This window comes from Carassius auratus, unplaced genomic scaffold, assembly GCF_003368295.1.
Source record: "Carassius auratus strain Wakin unplaced genomic scaffold, ASM336829v1 scaf_tig00215191, whole genome shotgun sequence".
NCBI classification, from domain to species: Eukaryota; Metazoa; Chordata; class Actinopteri; order Cypriniformes; family Cyprinidae; genus Carassius; species Carassius auratus.
In genome coordinates this window covers 21,111-42,972 of record NW_020527975.1, presented here as the reverse complement: position 1 = coordinate 42,972, position 21,862 = coordinate 21,111, and the positions used below count along the sequence as shown (strand labels likewise).

At 36.8% G+C, this 21,862-nt stretch overlaps 1 protein-coding gene across 2 annotated transcripts in view; it reads left to right on the top strand.

The window, feature by feature from the left end:
* The window catches only part of lrp2b (low density lipoprotein receptor-related protein 2b), a 104,773-nt gene extending 83,930 nt beyond the window's left edge, over nt 1-20,843 (top strand). For both annotated transcript variants that reach the window (XM_026259434.1, XM_026259433.1), the window contains exons 54-79: nt 1,796-1,973; nt 2,352-2,548; nt 2,706-2,951; nt 3,037-3,165; nt 3,760-3,879; nt 3,961-4,077; nt 4,540-4,656; nt 4,747-4,884; nt 5,056-5,178; nt 5,964-6,092; nt 6,216-6,347; nt 9,066-9,191; nt 9,268-9,411; nt 9,996-10,161; nt 10,344-10,472; nt 10,716-10,936; nt 11,391-11,573; nt 11,816-11,935; nt 13,005-13,092; nt 13,210-13,274; nt 13,397-13,544; nt 13,689-13,758; nt 15,930-16,058; nt 17,548-17,661; nt 19,189-19,254; nt 20,423-20,843. In XM_026259434.1, the coding sequence (XP_026115219.1) occupies nt 1,796-1,973; nt 2,352-2,548; nt 2,706-2,951; nt 3,037-3,165; nt 3,760-3,879; nt 3,961-4,077; nt 4,540-4,656; nt 4,747-4,884; nt 5,056-5,178; nt 5,964-6,092; nt 6,216-6,347; nt 9,066-9,191; nt 9,268-9,411; nt 9,996-10,161; nt 10,344-10,472; nt 10,716-10,936; nt 11,391-11,573; nt 11,816-11,935; nt 13,005-13,092; nt 13,210-13,274; nt 13,397-13,544; nt 13,689-13,758; nt 15,930-16,058; nt 17,548-17,661; nt 19,189-19,254; nt 20,423-20,464 (3,437 nt within the window). In that variant the 3' untranslated portion in view covers nt 20,465-20,843. The remainder of the gene's footprint in view (nt 1-1,795; nt 1,974-2,351; nt 2,549-2,705; nt 2,952-3,036; nt 3,166-3,759; nt 3,880-3,960; nt 4,078-4,539; nt 4,657-4,746; nt 4,885-5,055; nt 5,179-5,963; nt 6,093-6,215; nt 6,348-9,065; nt 9,192-9,267; nt 9,412-9,995; nt 10,162-10,343; nt 10,473-10,715; nt 10,937-11,390; nt 11,574-11,815; nt 11,936-13,004; nt 13,093-13,209; nt 13,275-13,396; nt 13,545-13,688; nt 13,759-15,929; nt 16,059-17,547; nt 17,662-19,188; nt 19,255-20,422) is intronic.
* The last annotated feature ends 1,019 nt before the right edge of the window (nt 20,844-21,862 follow it).

Genomic DNA, 21,862 nt, shown 5'->3' with positions numbered 1-21,862 from the left:
GGTATGTTGGTGCCATGCCAATGGTTGTCTTGTAGGCCTTAGTACCTTGAATTTGATGCGATCGGCTACTGGTAGCCAGTGTAACCTGATGAGGAGAGGAGTAATGTGAGCTTTTTTTGTCTCATTGAAGGCAACCCTCACTGCTGCATTCTGGATCAATTGCAGAGGCTTGATAGTACATGCAGGAAGGCCCAGCAGGAGAGCATTACAATAGTCCAGTCTGGAGAGGACAAGAGCTTGGACAAGAAGTTGGGTGGCTTGTTCTGATAGGAAGGCTCTAATCTTCCTGATTTTGTATAGGGCAAATCTGCAGGACTGGGTCATTGTAGCAATGTGGTTGGGCAGATGAGGTGGTGCGTGCTGGTCTAGACGACAGTGGGCAAAAGTTGTCCAAGCAAGAGTTTAAAGTGGAGCAAAGAGTGTCCTTAGCACTTGTGTCCAGAGCTGAAAAGTGAGAGTGCAGGAAGTGAGGATGAAACCACAGAAGATAAGTGAGATGGAGAGAATGAGCGTAGGTTCAGTCGAAAGGTGACCTGCATTGGAGTGTGTGCTGCTTCAGGAGTAAGTGCTAGGTTAGCAGTAATGAGGAAGTGGTCTGAGGTGTGCAGTGGGGCAACTGAAGAGTTGTCCACAGAGCAACAGCGCGTGTAAATAAGGTAATTCTAAGGTAATTTGTAATTCTAAGGAGAGCAGTCTCAGTATCATGATACGGTCTAAATCCTGATCGGAAATCTTCACAGATACCATTTTTCTCTGAGAAGGAATATAATTGTGAGGATTGCACATTTTCTAGTAACTTGGACAGAAAAGGAAGATTCGAGATCAGTCTGTAATTAATTGGTACATTTGGAGTCTAGTTTGATGAGAGGCTTAGGCCAGTTTGAAGGTTTTGGGGACATATCCTAATGACAATGACAAATTAATATTAGTCAGAAGAGGATCTGTGACTTCAGGAAGACTTACTAGAGCTTAGATGGAATAGGGTCTAACATACATGTTGTTGGTTTAGATGATTTAACAAGTTTATACAATTATTTGTGTCCTAAAGAGAATGAGTGGATCTGTTCCTCAGGGGATCTATAGCTCGCTATCTGATGTGATACTGTAGCTGACGTCTGTGATTTTATCTCTAATAGTACCGAACTTGGAAGTAAAGTAGTTCATAAAGTCATTACAGCTGTGATGTTGGGAAATGTTAACACCTGTTGATGCTTTATTTTTCATTAATTTAACCACTGTATTGAATAAATACCTGGGGTAATGTTTGTTTTCTTCTAAAGAGAAGAGAAGATATCAGATCTAGCAGTTTTTAACGCTTTTCTGTAGGATAGGGTACTTACGAAATACCTTTAGTGTTGTTTTCCTCCAGCTGCACTCCATTTTCTGGGCTGCTCTCTTTAGGGTACGAGTGTGCTCATTATACCACGGTGTATACGATGGTTCTACCATGCTTGTAACAAGGAGTAGAATTGACAGTTTTAGCTATATGAAGTTTACACAAGAATAGATAATGATCTGTGATATCATCGCTTGGCTGCATAATTTAAGTATATATTTAACTGTTCCTGTTGCTTGAGTGGCTCTCCTGTGTAGTGCAAGATTGTGGGTTCGATTCCCAGGGAACACGCTAGGTAAAAAATGTTAGCCTGAATGCACTGTCAGTCGCTTTGTATAAAAGTCTCTGCTAAATGCATAAAAAACTATATATTAAGACTATACATCATTCATTTCCCCATTAACTTGTACTTTTAACTTGTATGATCTTTGTTTGAATGTTTTATTAACATTTTCCTAGGTAACAATCCCTGCAATGACCATTACCTGACCTGTAGTCACCTGTGTCTGATTGGCCCGGGTGGGACGACAGCCAGATGTGAGTGTCCAGATCACTTCATTGGTCTGGCAATTGGCTTTAAGATACAGTGTGTGGCCGACTGCTCCAGCACTCAGTTCCGCTGTGGAGATAATGAGAAGTAAGTGAATCCATTTTATAATTATATTTTAATGAGCTTCCACTCTTACTTTTCTTCTGTTGTCTTTTCATATTTACTATTCTTTAAAAAAAAACTAAAAACCTTTAACCTTTAATACATTTGCAGTCTTTTTGTATTCTATTTTCACTAGCTTGCTCTATTCTTTTTCTATTATATCTGTTTTTTGTTTCTTTATTACATTATTTAAAAGCCCTTGCTACGTGTACTGCGTTTAAGCTAACTGATACTTGTTATAGCTCTTATATATCATTGCTCTCTTGTTGTTTTTGATTGCTTCCATTGTCCTCATTTGTAAGTCACTTTGGATAAAATCATTTGCTAAATGACTAAATGTAAATTTAATATAAATGTCTCCAGGTGCATTCCCATATGGTGGAAGTGTGATGGTCAGTCAGACTGTGGGGATGGCTCCGATGAGCCTCAGACATGTTCTCCACGTTACTGCCCAATAGGACGCTTCCAGTGCCAGGATGGGAACTGCACCTACCCGTTTTTCCTGTGTGATGGCCATAATGATTGTCCAGATGGATCTGATGAAGATGCTGCACTCTGCAGTATGCAACACTTTTATGCATTGTTATAATGACAGTAACAAGAACATTTTAAAAAGTTGCTATCAACTGTTAGTTACTTAATCCGGTAACTACACTGCATAGATTGGGTCCTGATGCTAAATTTTTAAATTAATAGTTACATGGCATTCGTACCCAGGTGACCATCGTTGCTCTGAGAACCAATTCCAGTGTAAAAATAAGCACTGTATCCCAATATCTTGGCACTGCGATGGCGTGCAGGATTGTGCAGATGGCAGCGATGAGGAAGCTGACAGCTGTGCTGAGAAAACCTGCAAACCTGGACAGTTTCAATGCAAAAACGGACTCTGCATACCACCAAGCTATGTGTGTGATGCGCAGAACGACTGCGGAGACCAATCAGATGAGCCATATGATGAGTGCAGTGAGTGTCATGTCCCTTTGGGAAAGTGTTCCATTCATTAACAGCTTGGAGTTAACTGACCTTTGATATTTGTCTTTTTACGTAGTGGGTCCTGATCATAAGTGTGATGCAGACACTGAGTTCTCCTGCTATACAAACTATCGTTGTATACCTCTGTGGGCTGTGTGTGATGGCACCAATGACTGTCTAGACAACAGTGATGAGCAGAGCTGCCGTAAGTCCCATATAATGATTTAAAATATTCAAAGGTTGACTCACAACATAAACAAAAAAGCTTCAAGCTTCAAAACAGTTCTCCAGTAACAGAACAAAGGCAGCATAATGGCAAATATAGACTATAATGACAATCAGTACACGTTTGGATGCACCTGCTCATTCTATATTATTACTACTGTATATATTCTATATTATTACTACATATTGTAGCATCTTCAACGTCACTATTCTTTGTCTCGATTCCAGCTCTGCACACTAAACAACATGAGGTGCATATTGGGATGATTTTAAACAGTATTTAATGAGTTCTCTTCATGTAGGACACTCTTTGCCAGCTTTTTACTATCTTCACTAACTCATCTATTTAAAAAAATAAAATACAATTTTTGTTTTGTAAGCATTTTGTTTGCATAAGATCATAAATAGCTGAGTAAAAATTTAACAAGCAAGCTAATATGTGAGCCTCCTTTGTCAAGATTCAACAAAAAACACATAATCCTTTTTATATAATCAATCAAAAGGGATAATTTAATTTACTTTGAACATTTATAAAATAAATAAAGAATCTACCTCCCCATTTTGCTGCATGCAGATGAGTTGACCTGTGATCCTCTGGGAGATTTCCGCTGTGATAATCACCGATGTGTACCCATTCGCTGGCGCTGTGATGGGAACAATGACTGTGTAGATGGATCAGATGAGAGAAACTGTGGTGAGTAATGCGTTGAGCCATACATTACCTCTTACGCATGTACTGTATGGAGCTCAAGAGTTTTCATGTATGTGCTCGCAGAACCAAGACCTTGCTCTGAGAGTGAGTATCGCTGTGACAACCAGCAGTGCATTCAAGGATCTTGGGTTTGTGACCATGACAATGATTGTGGGGACAATTCTGATGAGCGAGACTGTGGTAAGTTGAATTCAATATAAAACCCATTCACTCACCCATTCTTTCCTTCTTTCCCTAAACATCTTCTGGTCACTGAATAAGCAATGCATTTCTACTGTTCTCTTAGCTTTCTCACTAATCTAGATATCTAATAAACCTGATGTTGTGTATTACAAATATTGTTGAATCTTTGAATTTCTTTCTCTTCTTTTGTAATTCACTCTAAAATAAAGGGTCCATTAAATGCATGCACATATTAATAGACGTCAAGTCACTCCTGACATTTGTATTTATTTATTTATTGGAATATAGTGTTTTACTCAGAAATACATGACATATGGCAACACATACTATATGCTACTGTTTACTACAGTATACTTACATGTATACAGATGAAGCAATAAAAATGCAAAAATAGAGTACAAGGATTCCCCCTTTTTTAGATAATTTTTGGACTGACCAAGTATTTTATTTTGTGTGCAGAGCTGCGGACCTGTCGTCCTGGAACATTCCAGTGTACATCTGGACACTGCATCCCAGAAGTTCTTAAATGTGATGGTTTTGCTGACTGCCTGGACTACTCTGATGAGTCCACCTGCCGTGAGTGTGAAATATATGGATGTTTAAAATCTTCTTATTGCATATATTGAAAATCTTGATATTATTTTGAACCTTTTATTTTCCCAACAGCAACTCGCTATCCTGGAGGACACTGGTGTCCATCAAACCAGTACCAGTGTAACAACAAGCTGTGTGTGAACCAGCAGTGGGTATGTGATGGCTTCAACGACTGTGGAGACCGCTCAGATGAGCAACTCAGCCTCTGCTGTAAGACATTATGAGAAAATTATTTTTGTAGATAATTTTAACCATTACAATTATAATACATGCCTCTGTTAGGTGAGTTATTAATTCTAAATCTAAATCTGGAAATTCAAATTCCAAGTTGGTCTTTTCAGCAGGAAATTGTTAACAGTGTAAAAATTGTTCTGTGATCAGGGAACATTACATGTGAAATGCCAGCCAAATTCCGCTGTGACAATGGCTACTGCATTTATAGTGGTCTCATGTGTAACCAAAAAGATGACTGTGGGGATGGCAGTGACGAAAAGAAGGACAACTGTAAGAGATTCACACAAATCTTTTCACAACAATTAAAATGAAACTATGAATTTACTATAATATACTACTTCAAAAGCTTTTGGTTGGCAAGAATTTTTTAAGTGTCATATGCTCTCCAAGGTGTAAAATACTAAAAGAGTATATTATTTATTTTAGACGCAATCCTTATTTAATGTTATATAAAAGTATATTCGAAAATTTAATAATATATTTGAGGAAAAAAAAAAATCAACTTTATATAAACAAGAGTTGCATTCTAAGATGAAAAGTATTGAAGGATTTCCCTTGATGCTGAATACTTGTTGGCTGCTTAGCACTAATAAAGTAACATTTTTGAAGTGTATTTTTTTTTTTTTTTTTTTTTTTTCATAATTTCTTTGGTCAAACAAACACACAAATGTTATAAAGAACAGATTTGATTTGAAATAGATTTTGTAACTTTATAAATGTCCTTTACTGGCACTTTTTATTATTATTTATTTATTTATTTATTTATTTATTTATTTATTTATTTATCTTACGACCCCAAACTTTTGAACCTCGATAAAGTTTGTAAGATTAGTGTTTAAAACACAAAAATAAAAGTAAATTTGGCAATAAGGTAAGATGTTAAGTAGATGTAATTTATGTTTAAGTAAATATTTATTTTACTTAAAAAAAAAAAAAAACTTAAGGCTACTAATTAATTTGCAGTGTGGTTGTATACTGTATTATGTATATAGTGTAATATATACTGTTGTTATAGTTAATGAAGACCAAATTAATTGTGTTTTTTTTTAAATCAGGTCAGGAAACCACTCTCGCCCCCTGTACACCCAATGAGTTTAAATGCACTAATGGCCACTGTGTGGCACTGTCTTATGTGTGTGACCACAACGACAACTGTGGAGACCTTACAGATGAGCTGGGCTGCAGTAAGTTAACCAATATTACCAAATATGATATATTTAGTTATCCTTGTACTAGGTTATAATTGATTATTGTGAGAGCTGCCTTAGATTTTGCCTGTGAGGTACTTGATGAGTGACTCTTTTCAGATTTTGGCCACGACCGCAACTGTGATGAGAAATTATGTCAGCACGAGTGTACAAACCTGAACGGCACTGGCTTCATCTGCTCTTGTAAACCCGGCTATGCTGTGGATCCAGATAACACGTTCCGCTGCAATGGTAGACACAAACAGACATATAAAGTACCTTTCTCTTTCTCTTCAGAGTGGAAAAAGCTTTTGCTGCTAGCCTAATTTATTATTAGGGGCCAAGCACCAAAGGTGTGTCTAAGTCAGTCCCTGAAGCACCACCAACTGTCCAAAATTTCACTTATATTTTGTTAATAACTTTTTAACCGTAAGGCAAATCAACAAAATTATTTTTTTCCTCTGATTCCTCAGCTCATGGCGATTCGATTGCACCCTATGAAGTCATTTTCCGTCATATCAATCAATCAATCACCTTTATTTATATAGTGCTTTAAACAAAATACATTGCGTCAAAGCACTGAACAACATTCATTTGGAAAACAGTGTCTCAATAATGCAAAATGATAGTTAAAGGCAGTTCATCATTGAATTCAGTTATGTCATCTCTGTTCAGTTTAAATAGTGTCTGTTTTTATTTGCAATCAAGTCAATGATATCGCTGTAGATGAAGTGACCCCAACTAAGCAAGCCAGAGGCGACAGCGGCAAGGAACCGAAACTCCATCGGTGACAGAATGGAGAAAAAAACCTTGGGAGAAACCAGGCTCAGTTGGGGGGCCAGTTCTCCTCTGACCAGACGAAACCAGCCCATAGAAACCAGTCATAGAAATATGGCCGCCATTTTGAATTTTTTGAAAAACATACTTTTTCAAACTCGTCCTAGACAGTTTGTACGATTTACATGAAAATTGAACGAGATCATCTTCAGGCAGTGCTGACCAAAAGTTATGGAATTAAAAATGATTCGTCAAACCGTTTTCAATAAACACTCGAACAAATTTTAAGTAGAGCTTGCAAAAACAGTCGTAAGGCTGTATCTCTGCAACGATTTATCGTATTCAGACCAAACTTGGTACATGTCATAACAAGCATGAACCAAGGCTACATGCTGTGTTTCAGCGCAGCGCCACCTACTGGTCCGGAGATGTAAAAAATTGCTATTTTTGCTTATAACTTCTGAACTGTTTGTCCAAAAATCATAATATTGGTCTAGTTAGATTCAGGGCAACATGCCGAGACTAATATCCAATTTTACCATTTCAGTAATTTTGACTGTCAGCCATTTTGAATTTTGTATTAAAATGCTGTATTTAAAGAACGCATCAACGGATTGTTACGAAAAATGGTATGAGTCATCAGCACAATGTCCTGAAGTAGCGTGAGAAGTTTCAAAACAGCACCACCTAGTGGTGAATTTCTTTTTTAAAATGCTTATAACTTTGGATGTGGTCAACTTATTTTCACGAGACTCATCGAATTAGCCTCCTGAAACCTTACTGAGTCCTACGATACCAAACATGCTAGGTTTTGCCTTATGGTTTGTGTAGCGTTGGGATTTAGCGCTTAAAAACCATTTGGCTATATCTTCGAAACAGCTTGTCCGATCGAGACGAAACCACCGTCAGAAGTTCGAAAACATAGGTCGATAGCAATCTGTTAATGCTCAAATGCGAAAATATTGATAGTAAGTGGTAGTAACATCCAATCAAAGTCATGTGTCAGTCATTTTTTACGTGTTTTTTTCATATAAATGTCTATAACTCTGAAGTGAATTGAGATATTTTCACCCAAATTGTCACACATATGTATGGACTCACTCTGAGGACACTCTGAGGACAAAAATGTGGGACTGAGCCTCTTGGTGGCGCTATAATAGAACAAAACATGAAATTCCCATTGACTTCAATGAAGTTTTGTGAAATAAAATGCTATACTAAACAAATACATTGGTGTAATATTACGAAACTCAGAATGTGCGAACAACACCATCCCCTGAAGGTACTCAAAATATTTCGAAACAGCATCACCTACTGGTCAAAAGTTATAACAAAATTTCCAAAAAGGCTAATAACTTTTGAATAAATCTGGCTATTGAAATGCAGCTGGTCTTAATAGATTCCTTGGATCAAGCCGAGAACATAGATACCAAGTTTTCCTTTCCGCTTCTGTCCGCCATCTTGATTTTCAGTCAAAACCTACTTTTTCCAACTCCTCCTAGACCGTTTGTCCTTTTTTCATCAAAATCAAATCACATCATCTTTAGACTGAGCCAACTAAAATTTTTGGATTTTGTGTCGATATATGAAATGGTTTTCATTTAGCTCATCAACGAATTTGCTGGAAGGATGCCAAAATGCTTTTGAGGCTGTATCTTAGCAAAGCTTTGACTTTTTGCACCAAACATTGTATGTGTCATCGTCACCTTACACTGACCATGCCACATCAATTTTGTAACAACGCCACCTATTGGTCAAGAGTAATAAACCAATCATTAATTTGTCAAAATGACTCTAAGGCTATATATCTTCAAAGCTTTGACATACTGACGCCAAACTTTTTATGTGCAATGGTCACCTCACACTGACCATTTCACACTAATTTGGTAACAGCACCACCTATTGGTCACACGTGATAAGCCAATAAATCCTATTACTAGCTGTTGTGTTTATTGTTTTCAAGCCATTTTGCCTAAAATAATCTTAAAACGGTTTTAATTACTCATTCCTGCTGTTCGTCTGAAGCTTGTTTCTGTAGTGCTTGGCCCCGTTATTGCTGCTTGCAGCTATATTTATTAGTATTATTATTTTTCAAAATCAACTAATTATTAAACAGAAAGTTTCACCTGTTTATTTCGGTACATCTGCCTTATCCCACGCTGTTTTTTTATGCCTGTCTCTTTCACCCTGCAGACATAGATGAGTGTTTCGAGTATGGCACATGCCCGCAGGCCTGCAAGAACACCAAAGGAAGCTATGACTGTGATTGTGCACTAGGCTACAGGAAAGTGGGCACAGGCAATCAGTGTGAGGCTGAAGGTATGATAGAAATTGTAAGGAACCACAGAAAATAATTTCTGAGCATTTGTAGCATCCTAAAGCTCTTCTTTCTTAGGTCCTGGACCACTGCTCCTGCTGCCAGAGAACATTCGCATCCGACGCTACAATCTCCAGACAGAGGAGTATCATGACTTTTTAGAGGAAGAGGAGCGCATTGTGGCACTGGACTATGATTGGGACCACAACAACACTGGACTTAGTATGTACTCAATTCTAGGGCCTCAGCCCCTCAAAAATGTAATTACTTCTTTACTCTGTATTATGGAAGCCCATTTCCAAATAAGGAAAAAAACATCCTTTGGTAAATCCTAATTATGAGACAAACAGTTAAACTTTTGATGAAATAATAGATTTTTTTATGTCTTAATTATGACATTATATATAATAATTATTGATTAATGTAATATGTTTAATAATTTTGACTTTGTATTTCAACTTTTTTTTTTTTGTCCTGAATTACCTAAAAACAATTTCTTCCCTTTGTGGCTGGAATGGGCTTCAGTACTCTGTAATATACTCCCAACACCTGGCTGACATTCCAAAGACACAAGTAATAAATTATGAGTTAGAAACGTTTTTTTTTTTTTACGTTTTAATTCATAATTTTATATATATATATATATATATATATATATATATATATATATATATATATATATATATACTAAACAAGATGCACATAACATTTGATCCAAATGAAATTTGAGTTATTTGAATTACAGTATTGCATTATTTGTGTTTAATGTGTTTGGTGTGATTTGTCACCTCTCTTTTCCATTTCAGGTATGGTGTATTTTACAATAGAAGGACATGGTGCATTGCCTGGTGCTATTAAAAGAGCTTATCTGCCAGCTGTGGATGATCATAATAATAACATTGCTGTTGCTGTCAAGCTGGATATTAAGTACATCACCAAGCCTTATGGGATTGCAGTGGACTGGATTGGCAGGTAAAAAAATATATTCAATATTTAAACCCTGCACTGAAGCTGAATTATTTATTATTAATAATAATAATAATAATAATAATAATAATAATAATAATAATAATAATAATAATAATAACAGTTTTGGCAAAAGCAGATAATTAACCAGCCTGTAACAGCTCATGAGCCTTTAATATACTATGCAGGAATTTGTACTGGACTGATGCACAGCTCAAACGTCTGGAGGTGGCCTTTTTGGATGGGCGTTACAGGAAACATCTGATTAAGACTGACCTGCAAGAACCTAATTCTGTTGCTGTAAACCCTCATTTAGGGTGAGATTTATATCCTATTTGGCTGTGGTGTATTTAAAGGGATAGTTTACACCAAAATAAAACTATTTTGGTAACATTTCTGTATCCTCATGTCAATACAAATCTACATTCTGTTATTTTATTTCTGGAGCACATAAGGGAAAATAAAGAAAATTGGAAAAAAGCACTAAGAAAGCTTCTCCTTCAAACTCACCTACATTTAAATGTCAATGTTTGAATCTTGTTTGTCATGTTGTGATGCAGCATGCTCTACTGGATAGACAATGGCCACACGCCACGTATTGAATGTTCCTGGTTGGATGGTCAGGAGAGAAGGGTTCTGGTGGACAGTGCTTTGGGTTGGCCTACAGGCCTGTCCATCGACTTCACAAACAGCGACCGGGTCTATTGGTCAGATGCAAAGGAGAGTCGCATTGAGTCCATACTGCCAGATGGACAGAGCAGACAAATATCAGTTTTCATAGGTAAAAGTTCAACTGACTCAATTTAAAGTTTTACTTGAAATTACAGTTAAAACTGTTTTTTTTTTTTATAATCTTGTCGTGCTTTAGAGAAAAGCACTTATCGTGATATATTGCCTAATATACTAAAGCATGTGTGAAGTACTTTTTTTAAGTATGTTTATAATTTTAACTGTAGTGTTATTCAGTATTACAATTAAACATATATTTAAAATGTATTCAGTCCTATACTTCGAACCACATAAAGGCAACAGAAGTAATTTTGAAAGTACATGTAATGATACTTAAGTTGTACTTGAGCAAGTAAAAAAAAAAACAATCAAAATTCAGCTATTCACATTTAATATCAATTTAAACTATAACTCATTTTAATTGTAATTAACATGCAAAAAAAAAGTATATTCTTTTAAAATAAAACTAAACATTAATATCTTTTACCACATTTTTTCCCTGTCAGATGTAAGAAACCCTTTCAGTGTGAATGTATTTGAGGACCATGTGTATTGGAGCACGCAGGAGAAGGGTGAAGTGTTCAGGCAGGACAAGTTTGGGAAAGGCACCAAAACCAGACTCCTAATAGCAGGACCTTGGCTTACCCAGATCAATGTCTATCAGCAGCAGAAATACACCTCTATAGCCTGTGAGTAACCACAATAAAAGCGAGATTAGCATGAGGACCTATAAATCCAGTCTGTGTTTAAACTTAAGCTAACTTTTATTATTGTGCTGATATTTAAAAAAAATGTTGTGATGGTAGTTAGGGTTTTGTTGGTAGACACTTAAAGTGATATAAAATGTAATGATGGTAGTTAGGATTTTGTTGGTAGTCATATAAAGTTATTTTGTAGATATATAGTGGGTTGAGCTGTCTCTGCCCCACAGTAAAGAACCCTTGTAAAGGCACATGCACTCACCTGTGTCTGCTGAGGCCAGGAGGCTACACCTGCGCCTGCCCAGAGGGCACCAGCTTCTTCCCTGGCAGCAGTACTGAATGTGACACAGGTGCCTTTTATACTCCTTATCTGTCTTTATAGTCATCTTAACGATATGACCATAAACCAATTAATTTTAGCTTTTGCAACCAAAACTGTTGACATCAATCTCCGGTAGGGATGGGTATCTTTTATTTTTTTTATCGAAACCGATACTATTTGGTGCAAAAATATATATTTTTTTAAATTTCAAGTTAATTTATAACTGCTGAACTTTAGCAACTGTATTAATGTTCTTCAGTCAAGAACAGTGAGTTTTGTGTGTTTTATTTTATTAACATTAAAGGAATAGTTCAACCAAAATGAAAATTGTGTCATCAATTACTCACTCTCAAGTTATTTTAAACCTGAATGCGTTTCTTCTTCTGTTGAATATAAGTTATTTTGAAGAATGTGGGAAACTAAACATTTCCTGGTCCCCAATGACTGTTCGCTTCCCTACATTCTTCAAAAAATATTATTTTGTGTTCAGCATATGAATAAATACAAATTACTACATGTTTGGTACAATATGACTGAGTAAATAATGACAGAATTACATTTTTAGGGTAAACTATCCCTTTAATAACAAGCTGCAGTATGTTTAGTACTGTCCCTTTAAGAGATGCACACACCCATTTCTCTATTACCTGTTTACTTTCACGTCATACATAATTAACTGTGTTTATATGTACACCTCGTGTTTTTGACAGTATTAGCACAATCAGACAATAACTAATATAACTAAATAATCAGGTGCTGCTAGCCTGGCATTTTAGTGTATGGACGTTTCGGGTGGACGTGCTCTGTATAAGAATGTGTTTGTCGTTAACATTGAAGTATACAGAGATAAAAAAATGCAAGTATTAATAATAGTTTTATTTGTCCTGAAGCTTATCTGTACTCCTGTCCAGTATCGACCCAATTACGTACCGGTCCAAAAAAATACTGGTTCTCGGTACCCATCCCTAATCTCCGGGTTCCAGTAATAATAAAATATATAAGTACTTATACTAAGACTGTGTGGCACATTTTACTGTTCAGCTCTAAATACAGCAGCTGCTCCCATCCAATTGTTTTTGTGATGTTTGTTTTGATAGGGTTTGAGCCTGAACCCACTATGCCACCTCCATGCCAGTGCAGGAACGGTGGAACCTGTTATTTTGATGACAATAAGGCACTTTGCATGTAAGCTTGTGGTCTGATATTGACATGCATGTTACATCAGAAAAAAAAATGTTTAAAAAGCGAGGATGGATAAGCTTATGGATGTAGTAATGCTAACTGTTCATCCCCACCTTGTAGTTGCCCCCCCGAATGGAACGGAGATTTCTGCGAGACCAGTGTTTATGGTGTAGTCACAACCTCAGGTAAAATTTATGTCAGTATATGATATCAGCAAATAAGATATCATGTTGCAACTTTTTAAGCTGTTGTCTAAAAAACAAGATGACATGACCCATATCCTGTTTTTCTTTCTGTCCATTCATAGTTGCTATTGCCCTTGGAGTTACAACGTTTGTGGCTCTTTTCCTGGTTTGCCTTATATATTCTGCAAAAAAGAAGGAGAAAATTATGAACACTCTGCATAGCATTAATCTGCCTATTAGTGTATCTAACTTCAGTAGGCCCAGCTTCTGGTGAGAATGAAAAAGTGTATAATAAATATTGGTGAATATTAGAAAAAAAGTGAATATAATGAATGTAGATATTGTGCAGATATTATATACAGTTACAGTATATAACAAAATAAACCTTTGGTTTGGTTTTACTTCAATAATTAGGGGTGGTAACTCTGAATGTTTTAACATCCCATCTGAATCGGCGAATGACAGCAGCAACATTCCCAAAGAGGTTTGTTCTCACCATGTATTTTAAAACCAATAATAATAATAATAATATTCAGGTAGAATGCATTCAGTTGATCAAAAGTGACATTAAAGACGTTTATAATGTAAAAAAATAAAATAAAAATAATCTATTAAAAAAAATCTATCATTTTGAAATTCCTATTCATCAAAGAATGCTAAAAAAGAATCAGTTTCCACAACAATATTTACCAAGAGAAAACACTAATAACACACACACACACACACACATATATATATATATAAAATAAAGTTAAAGGGATAGTTCACCCAAAAATGAAAATTATGTCATTAATTACTCACCCTCATGTCTTTCCAATCCCGCAAAACCTCCGTTCATCTTCGGAACACAGTTTAAGATATTTTAGATTTATTCCGAGAGCTTTCTGTCCCTCCTTTGAAAGTGTGTGTACGGTATACTGTCCATGGTTAGAAATCTTCAATCTTCAAAGTAGTCCATGTGACATCAGACAGTTAGAATTTTTTTAAGCATCAAAGTAGTGCTGCTGAGTGCAGGCAAGTTTCAACTCAGTAACATGAAAACACATCATTCTTTAAAGGGATAGTTCACCCAAAAATTAAAATTATGTCATTAATGACTCACCCTCATGTCCTTCCAAACCAGTAAGACTTCCATTTATCTTCGGAACACAGTTTAAGATATTTTAGATTTAGTCCGAGAGCTTACAGTCCCTCCATTGAAGCTGTGTGTACAGTATACTGTCCATGTCCAGAAAGGTAAGAAAAACATCATCAAAGTAGTCCATGTGACATCAGAGGGTCAGTTAGAATTTTTTGAAGAATCGAAAATACATTTTGGTCCAAAAATAGCAAAAACTACAACTTTATTCAGCATTGTCTTCTCTTCAGTGTCTGTTGTAAGACCGTTCAAAACAAAGCAGTTTGTCATATCCGGTTCGCGAACTTATCATTCGATGTAACCGGATCTTTTTTAACCAGTTCACCAAATCGAACTGAATCATTTTAAACGGTTCGCGTCTCCAATACGCATTAATCCGCAAATGACTTAAGCTGTTAACTTGTTTAATGTGGCTGAACACTCCCTCTGATTAAAAAAAACAATAACCTGGAGTAATTCATGTACTCAAACAGTACACTGATTGAACTGCTGTGAAGAGCCGAGCCGAGCCAGATAACAAATAAAAGATTGACTCATTCTCGAGTCATGAACCGGTTGCATCGGTTTTCAGATCACCAGAAGTGATGAGAAGTTTGGTTCTTTTCCGCGAACCGGTTCTTCGGGACAGTTCGATTCAATAAACTGGTTGAAGAAAACTGTTCACCAGTTCTTTTGCGCTCAAAGTATTGACGTCATTGGCAATGATTGCCCTTGATTCAAGCCTTCGGTTTACCCGCGCTCATAACATTAGCAAACAATCAGTTCAGAATCAATCACCAAAAGAATCAGTTCGGTTCAGACGCGCTGTGTGTCAGTGTGCTTCACACTGAATCACACATGCGCAGTTATCATCAGCTCCTCGGTTCTCGAATCAGACTCGTCTGACAGAAATGGTTCTTTGACTCGAGAATGAGTCAATCTTTTGTTCATTATCTGGCTCGGCACCATGTTCATCTTCAGTTCTCTCTTCACAGCAGTTCAGTCAGTGTACTGTTTGAGTACATGAATTACTCCAAGATATTGGTTCGTTTTAATTCAGAGGGAGTGTCAGCCACATTAAAAAAGTTAACAGCTTAAGTAATTTGTGGATTAATGATTATTGGAGACGCGAACCGTTTCAAACAATTCAGTTCGGTTTGGTGAACTGGTTCAAGATCCGCTTACATTGAGTGATTCGTTCGCAAACCGGATATCACTAAACTGCAGTGTTTTGAACTTAAAAAAAATTCTAACTGACCCTCTGATGTCACATGGACTACTTTGAAGATGTTTTTATTACATTTCTTACCATGGACAGTATACCATACACACTGTTTCAAATGTAGGGACAGAAAGCTCTCAGACTAAATCTAAAATATCTTAAGCTGTGTTCCGAAGATGAATGGATGTCTTACGGGTTTGGAACGACATGAGGGTCATTAATGACATAATTTTCATTTTTGGGTGAACGATCCCTTTAATGTCAGTTAGAGGTTTGTTTGCCATGTTAATATCTATTACCATTTGGTCAATATCAGGAATCCAGCACATCAGAAGAAGTGGAGGGAAAAGGAGGGAGTTTCGAGAACCCAGCATACAGTGAGGATTCCCAGGGATCTTCTGCTGCACCTACTGCTGTAGCCACTGTCATGAATGGGCCTGCCAATGTATGACCTCTACTGGCAGAAACACTTTACTGCATGTTGTTTGAATTAAAGGGGGGGTGAAATGCTCGTTTTCACTCAATATCCAGTTAATCTTGAGTACCTATAGAGTAGTACTGCATCCTTCATAACTCCAAAAAGTCTTTAGTTTTATTATATTTATAAGAGAAAGATAGTCTGTACCGATTTTTCCCAGAAAAACATGAGCGCCTGGAGGAGTGATGTGTGGGCGGAGCTAAAGAATCAGGAGCGCGAGTAGGCTTTTGCGTTGAGAGCGTCTGGAAGCTGTGACATTACCGTGAGGAAAAAAACATCATCCAAAACAAACAATGGCTAACAGTCAGATTCAGCTTATAATTATTATCCAGAATCAGATCCAGAGGCTGAAATTTAACAAGAGCAGCATCAGCAACAACGTCTGGTATGTGGTATGTATTGAAACTGTATATATTTGCTTAGCAGTTTTGGAAAATGACTAAGTTCCACTTTATGTATTTATACTTGCACAACTCCGTTGATGCTCTGTAAAAATAAACTCCATCCACTGGTCCCTTAATGCTGTTTTTTTTTTTTTTTTTTGGTAATCTGTGCAGGGTTGTCTTGCCCTGGCAACAGGGGCGTAGCAAGCTTTTCAAAAGTGTGGGGGATGGATGTGGTTTGTTTATAAACAATAAAAACGATGAATACAGTGACAGAGGGGTACAAAATACAGGGCTTAAAGTTCTCCGGCACTGTGCCGGATTTCCAGCTTGCAGCGTTTGGCTGGGAAAAAAATTATCATACATTTAAAAAACAAAACAAAAAAATCAGAAAAGGGGAGAAAAAAAGAGAAACGGAGCAGCGACTTTAGTAAGGCATTTGTGCAAAATTGTGGAAAAACTGCAGAAAACGTGCGGGTGTTGAACCCTCTCACCGTGAAAAGTGTGGGTGTTAAAACACCCACATCCTCCACGGGTGCGACGCCCCTGCCTGGCAACCAAAAACACTTCTTTTGTGACAATTCGGTCTCTCGCTTTGATCAGTGAATGTCTCTGCTCTCAGTGCTCTGCTATACGGGAGCGCGCGCTCTTCCGGGAGAAGTGCCCTTAGGACCCATATAAGGAAATTCCGCTCCATCTAACGTCACACAGACCCATACTCGAAAAAAACTTTTATGAATCTTGTGACAAACCGGAAGAGGTATTTTTGGAACAAAAATACTCCTTCAAACGTACAACTTAATTTTTGAAACTTCGTCCATGTTTAGCATGGGAATCCAACTCTTTAACAGTGTAAAAAACTCAGTATGCATGAAATAGCATTTCACCCCGCCTTTAATGTCAAATATTTGTCCATTTTTGTTGCTAGACTGGATATTTTTGGTGAACAATTCTCTTTTCACACAGACTTTTGGCTGAAGTGCCCCTTAAATATTGAATGAAATCTCATTGTTTTATTCTCTCTCTCTCTCTCGCTCTCTCTCTCTCTCTCTCTCTCTTACTTTCTCTTTCAGGAGAGTGTTGAAAACCCAATGTATGCTGCTGAGTTGAGCTTTCTGACCCAGCCAAATGATGGTCCAACCCCTGTCAATGCAGATGCCACACCATTGAACACTGAGCCTGACAAGGTTAGCCAAAGGGACAGTAACCACATGATGCAGCTTTATTTGTCCTGGAAATTATCTTGCTTTGATTGGCTGTGTAACTGGGTCAGACTTTGAGAATCCAGCAACCATTCAGTAAAAGATGGACGGCAAGCAATAATTAACCATTAGCTCATTCCTTTAGATATAGTATACCCTACCACACCAGCCAATGCGCATTTTTTTTAGTATTAAAAGGTGATATTGAAAACACTACAATGAACTTTTACCCTCTGTAACACACTCTTAGTGAACTGCTATTTGTGGTGCTGTTTTAATGGTGAAAGAGATTTTAAAATCTTCCACTTTAGTCCAGGTAACAACATTTTGAAGATCCAACCGATTTATGCTTATATTTACATTTAAAGGAGCTATGGGGAGATTTTTACTTAAAAAAAAAAATCTTTAAGATAGAGTTTTCATTTGTACATGTATAACCATGATGTAAAAAAAGAATGACACCTCGACTATCCACCACGGTTGCCTCTGTCAGCCTGTAGGCTCAATTGTGCGTGGAGGAGTCAGCCCCGAATGGGGCGAAAATTCACAAAATGTGACGTCATGTGCGTTCTCGTCTACTTGGGCTTACAACCATACGGCACGCCAGCCATTATAGTAAGCAGCGGCAATAGTGTTTTCAGATGGACTCTGTGGATGGAAGGAAGCGATAATAGTAAAATAGTAACATAATTACGCTATAATAAAAGTAACTCGTTACCAGGGAAAGTAACTATTTTTGTTACTGTAAAAAAAATAAAAATTGCTGTATGTCAAATATTTTTTTTTAATTTTATTTATTTTAGCAGTTTTCACAAATCAGTTGAAATGAGTAGAACAGATAGGTGTTCGTAAATAATTTTCGATATTTATTGCACGTCAACAGACAGCAAGAGTTATATCCTGCACTTCAAGTATCATCTTTGTAAGAAAAGTGTTTTTGGCCACTAGCTTTGTATATGCGTGTGTCACACATTACATGTAGGCTACACATTACATGCACGTTCTTGCCTTTGACCACAATGAATTTGAAGTAGTGCTTATATCTCCACCTTGAAAATGCCAACTTTTCACCGGATTGCTCCTCACTCGCCATCTCTGCTGCTGCTGTGAATCTCTGTTTAGCTGTTGCGCGCGTGTGTGTGTGTGTTTGGCGCCGCGGGTACGTGTGCCGGCGTGTGTGTAAAAACACTGGCTCTGATTGGCTACCATGAAACACATGACTCTGCCTTAGCCAATCATAATCGCTTATCTTGTTATCAATTAACCCACCTCCTCACTAGCTGTGTGAGCCAGGGGTGCGTTCGGATTAAATAGTTTATTAAATCAATGCATAGTAACGCACCGCATATAACGTCCAGTAATGTTGACGGCGTTGTAACAACGGGAAAAGTAATTAGTTAATTACCCTACTTTGTTACCTAATGCCGTTCTTTTAAACGGTGTTATTCCAAACACTGGTTCTGAGCGTGTAATTTGGTTGTGTCTTAATTTATTTTTACTTTTTTTACACAGGCTGATACTTCACAGCTACAGAACGGGGTGGATATGCATGCTATGTTCGACAATCCCTTATATATGGTGAGAAAAAGGGACTGTGTATGGGTTTGGGCAAATACCATGAATTGGTTTGATTTTGAAGTACAAGGGAAGAATGTTTCCGAATAATAATATAGTTCTGGCTCACTGATGTAAGCACATAGTTAGTCTTTTTGACATCCCCTCTCTCCTTATTCTGCTGAAAGGAGTAAGATGAATGCTGTAATACAATGAAAGCTATAACAGTGTGCCGTAAAGGAGGGGCTCATTTAACAGCTCATGAAGGCATGTCAAGGCCTCTGGGGAATTTCCCTCTCTGGTGAAGAAGGCAAATAAAAGAAATGCAAGACCTTGAAAGTCTCCTTGAAAGTGATTTCATAGAGGCATCCTTTATTTAGACATAAATGAAACTGATGTTTGCAGAGAAGAGCATGATTATAGACAAAAGGGACATATCTGATGATCTGAAATTATTTCAATTATAATTTACAAGTATACACTAAGGGTGAATATTTTTTTTTTATTTTTTTTTATAAAAGTCTCCAAGGCTGTAGTTAAAACAGATACACTGTTTTGCACATTGGTAACAGCAATTGGTAAAACTAATAATAATTGATCATAACTGATCACCAAATTATTATATTAATGGAACTGAAGATAGAATTAATGGCTGCTGAAAATTCAGCTTTGCCTTCACAGGAATAATACAAATATATATATATATGTATAAAATGTGACAGAATTTTATTTATATATAAAATTATAATATAGTATTCTATATTTTGTATATGGTATAAAAAGCAAATCCATAATTTATGAATTTCTTAATTACTACAAACATTAATTAATTTATTATTGTCATTTGCTATGGTTATGTACTATGAATATGATGCTTTTGGATTCTATGTTTTAACAGCTATCAAAGCATTCTCATGGTATTCTGTGTTATTTAAAAGTCAATATATCACACTTTTTAGCATGTGAGGCATTAACTGTAATGGAGTATCTCAAAATTAAATGAAAATACTTCATTTGAAATAGACTAATGAATGGTTAGGCCCCCTTGAAATATGGCTGTGACCACAGATCAGTGGCAGTGACATAGATCCTCTGCTACCTCTGTGTTACCTCTTCTTAATTTGAGATGGTGTCCAAAATTGTCTAAAATTGAGGAGAGAGACTTGATATACATTTTTTTGTGTCTTGGCAGGATGCACCACAATCACACAGCAAGGGAGAATCTACAATCTAAAGAGAATTTGAGAGCATTTTACATAATCGGCTCTCAATCACTTCAGCAGCTAAGATGTATGGCTGGTAAATTATGGCTGCAGTATACCATCCATCTACTCGCATGTGATTTTAGGTTTCTATTTACTGGGAATTACTACACAGTTTTGGGCAATACGCATGCCATTATTTGTGAATAATTTTGTTGATTGTTCTTTTTATTAAATTTTTATGGGTAGAAATTTGCACTAAAATGACTATATATGATTATATATGGTATATTTTAATTTACATATTCACTCTTTGAATGTTTTTGTTTATTTTTTAGTGTGTGTATGATTAACCCCAATTGGTCTCATTTGATATCATAATAATAAAGTACAATAATGTTTTGAAAAAAATGTTTTTGGTGAATTCTGTGAGGATTTTTTATTTCATCAATTTACACAATCATTTAAAAGTTGGTAAGATGTATATAAATGCATATCAGGGTACATTAAAAATACAGCAAAAAAACGTATGCAATTTAAAACGTCATTTGGCAAAACATTACTACAGTTTAAAGTGTCAATGATCCTTTAGAAATTATTCTAATATGCTGATTTGGAGCTCAAGAAACATTTCTCATTATTATCAATGTTGAAAAAATCTGTGGTGCTCTTTTTTTGTATAAAAGTCACTTTTGGTCAACTTAAATTTAACTTTGGGGCAAGACAGTTATGACCAAGATTCACATGAGTATAATATTACAACCTTCGATCTCAAATGACCCTATTGACTCGCTTGTCAGAAATAACATGCCAGTGTCCAATTTTGTTGCTGTCCTAGTTTTATACCCAGGTGTACTACAAACATATTTTATTATGTGGATGGTGATAGAGAGCGATAGACTGAAGAAGGGTGGACTGAAGATTGTACGTGACAGAGAACGAGGGGGGCCAGTGTAGAAGGCATCGCCACAGAGATATAGAGGTTCTTTCCATGAAACCGGAAACAACCTCACAGCTCACGCAAGCACGGGCGGTGAAAGGTAAGACATACGGGGGCGTTCTTCCTTTTGCATGCTGGGTGTATAATCTGCTCTGCAGAGTGAACAGCAGTGGGGAGGATTCAGCACTTAAAAGGATATCAGCATCCAGTGATGCATTTTTCACTGGCCACATTCCCTGACGGACAGTTTCAGGGAAACTCTGGGAAGCACGTCTGCTGGAATGAGGTAGAAGGATGCTGGGTGTACCTTAGTATCTCTCAGATTCCCTTTATTTTGTCACAGTAAATGCATTCAAAGAGCATTGCTGAATTAGGTGAACACAAAAATAAATAAATAGTGATTTAAATGTTGTACTTTGTGTGTATCCTGTTTTGTTCCTCCCTAGCTTCTGCTTTGAGACTGTTTTGAGCCCTTTCAAAGTATTCCCTT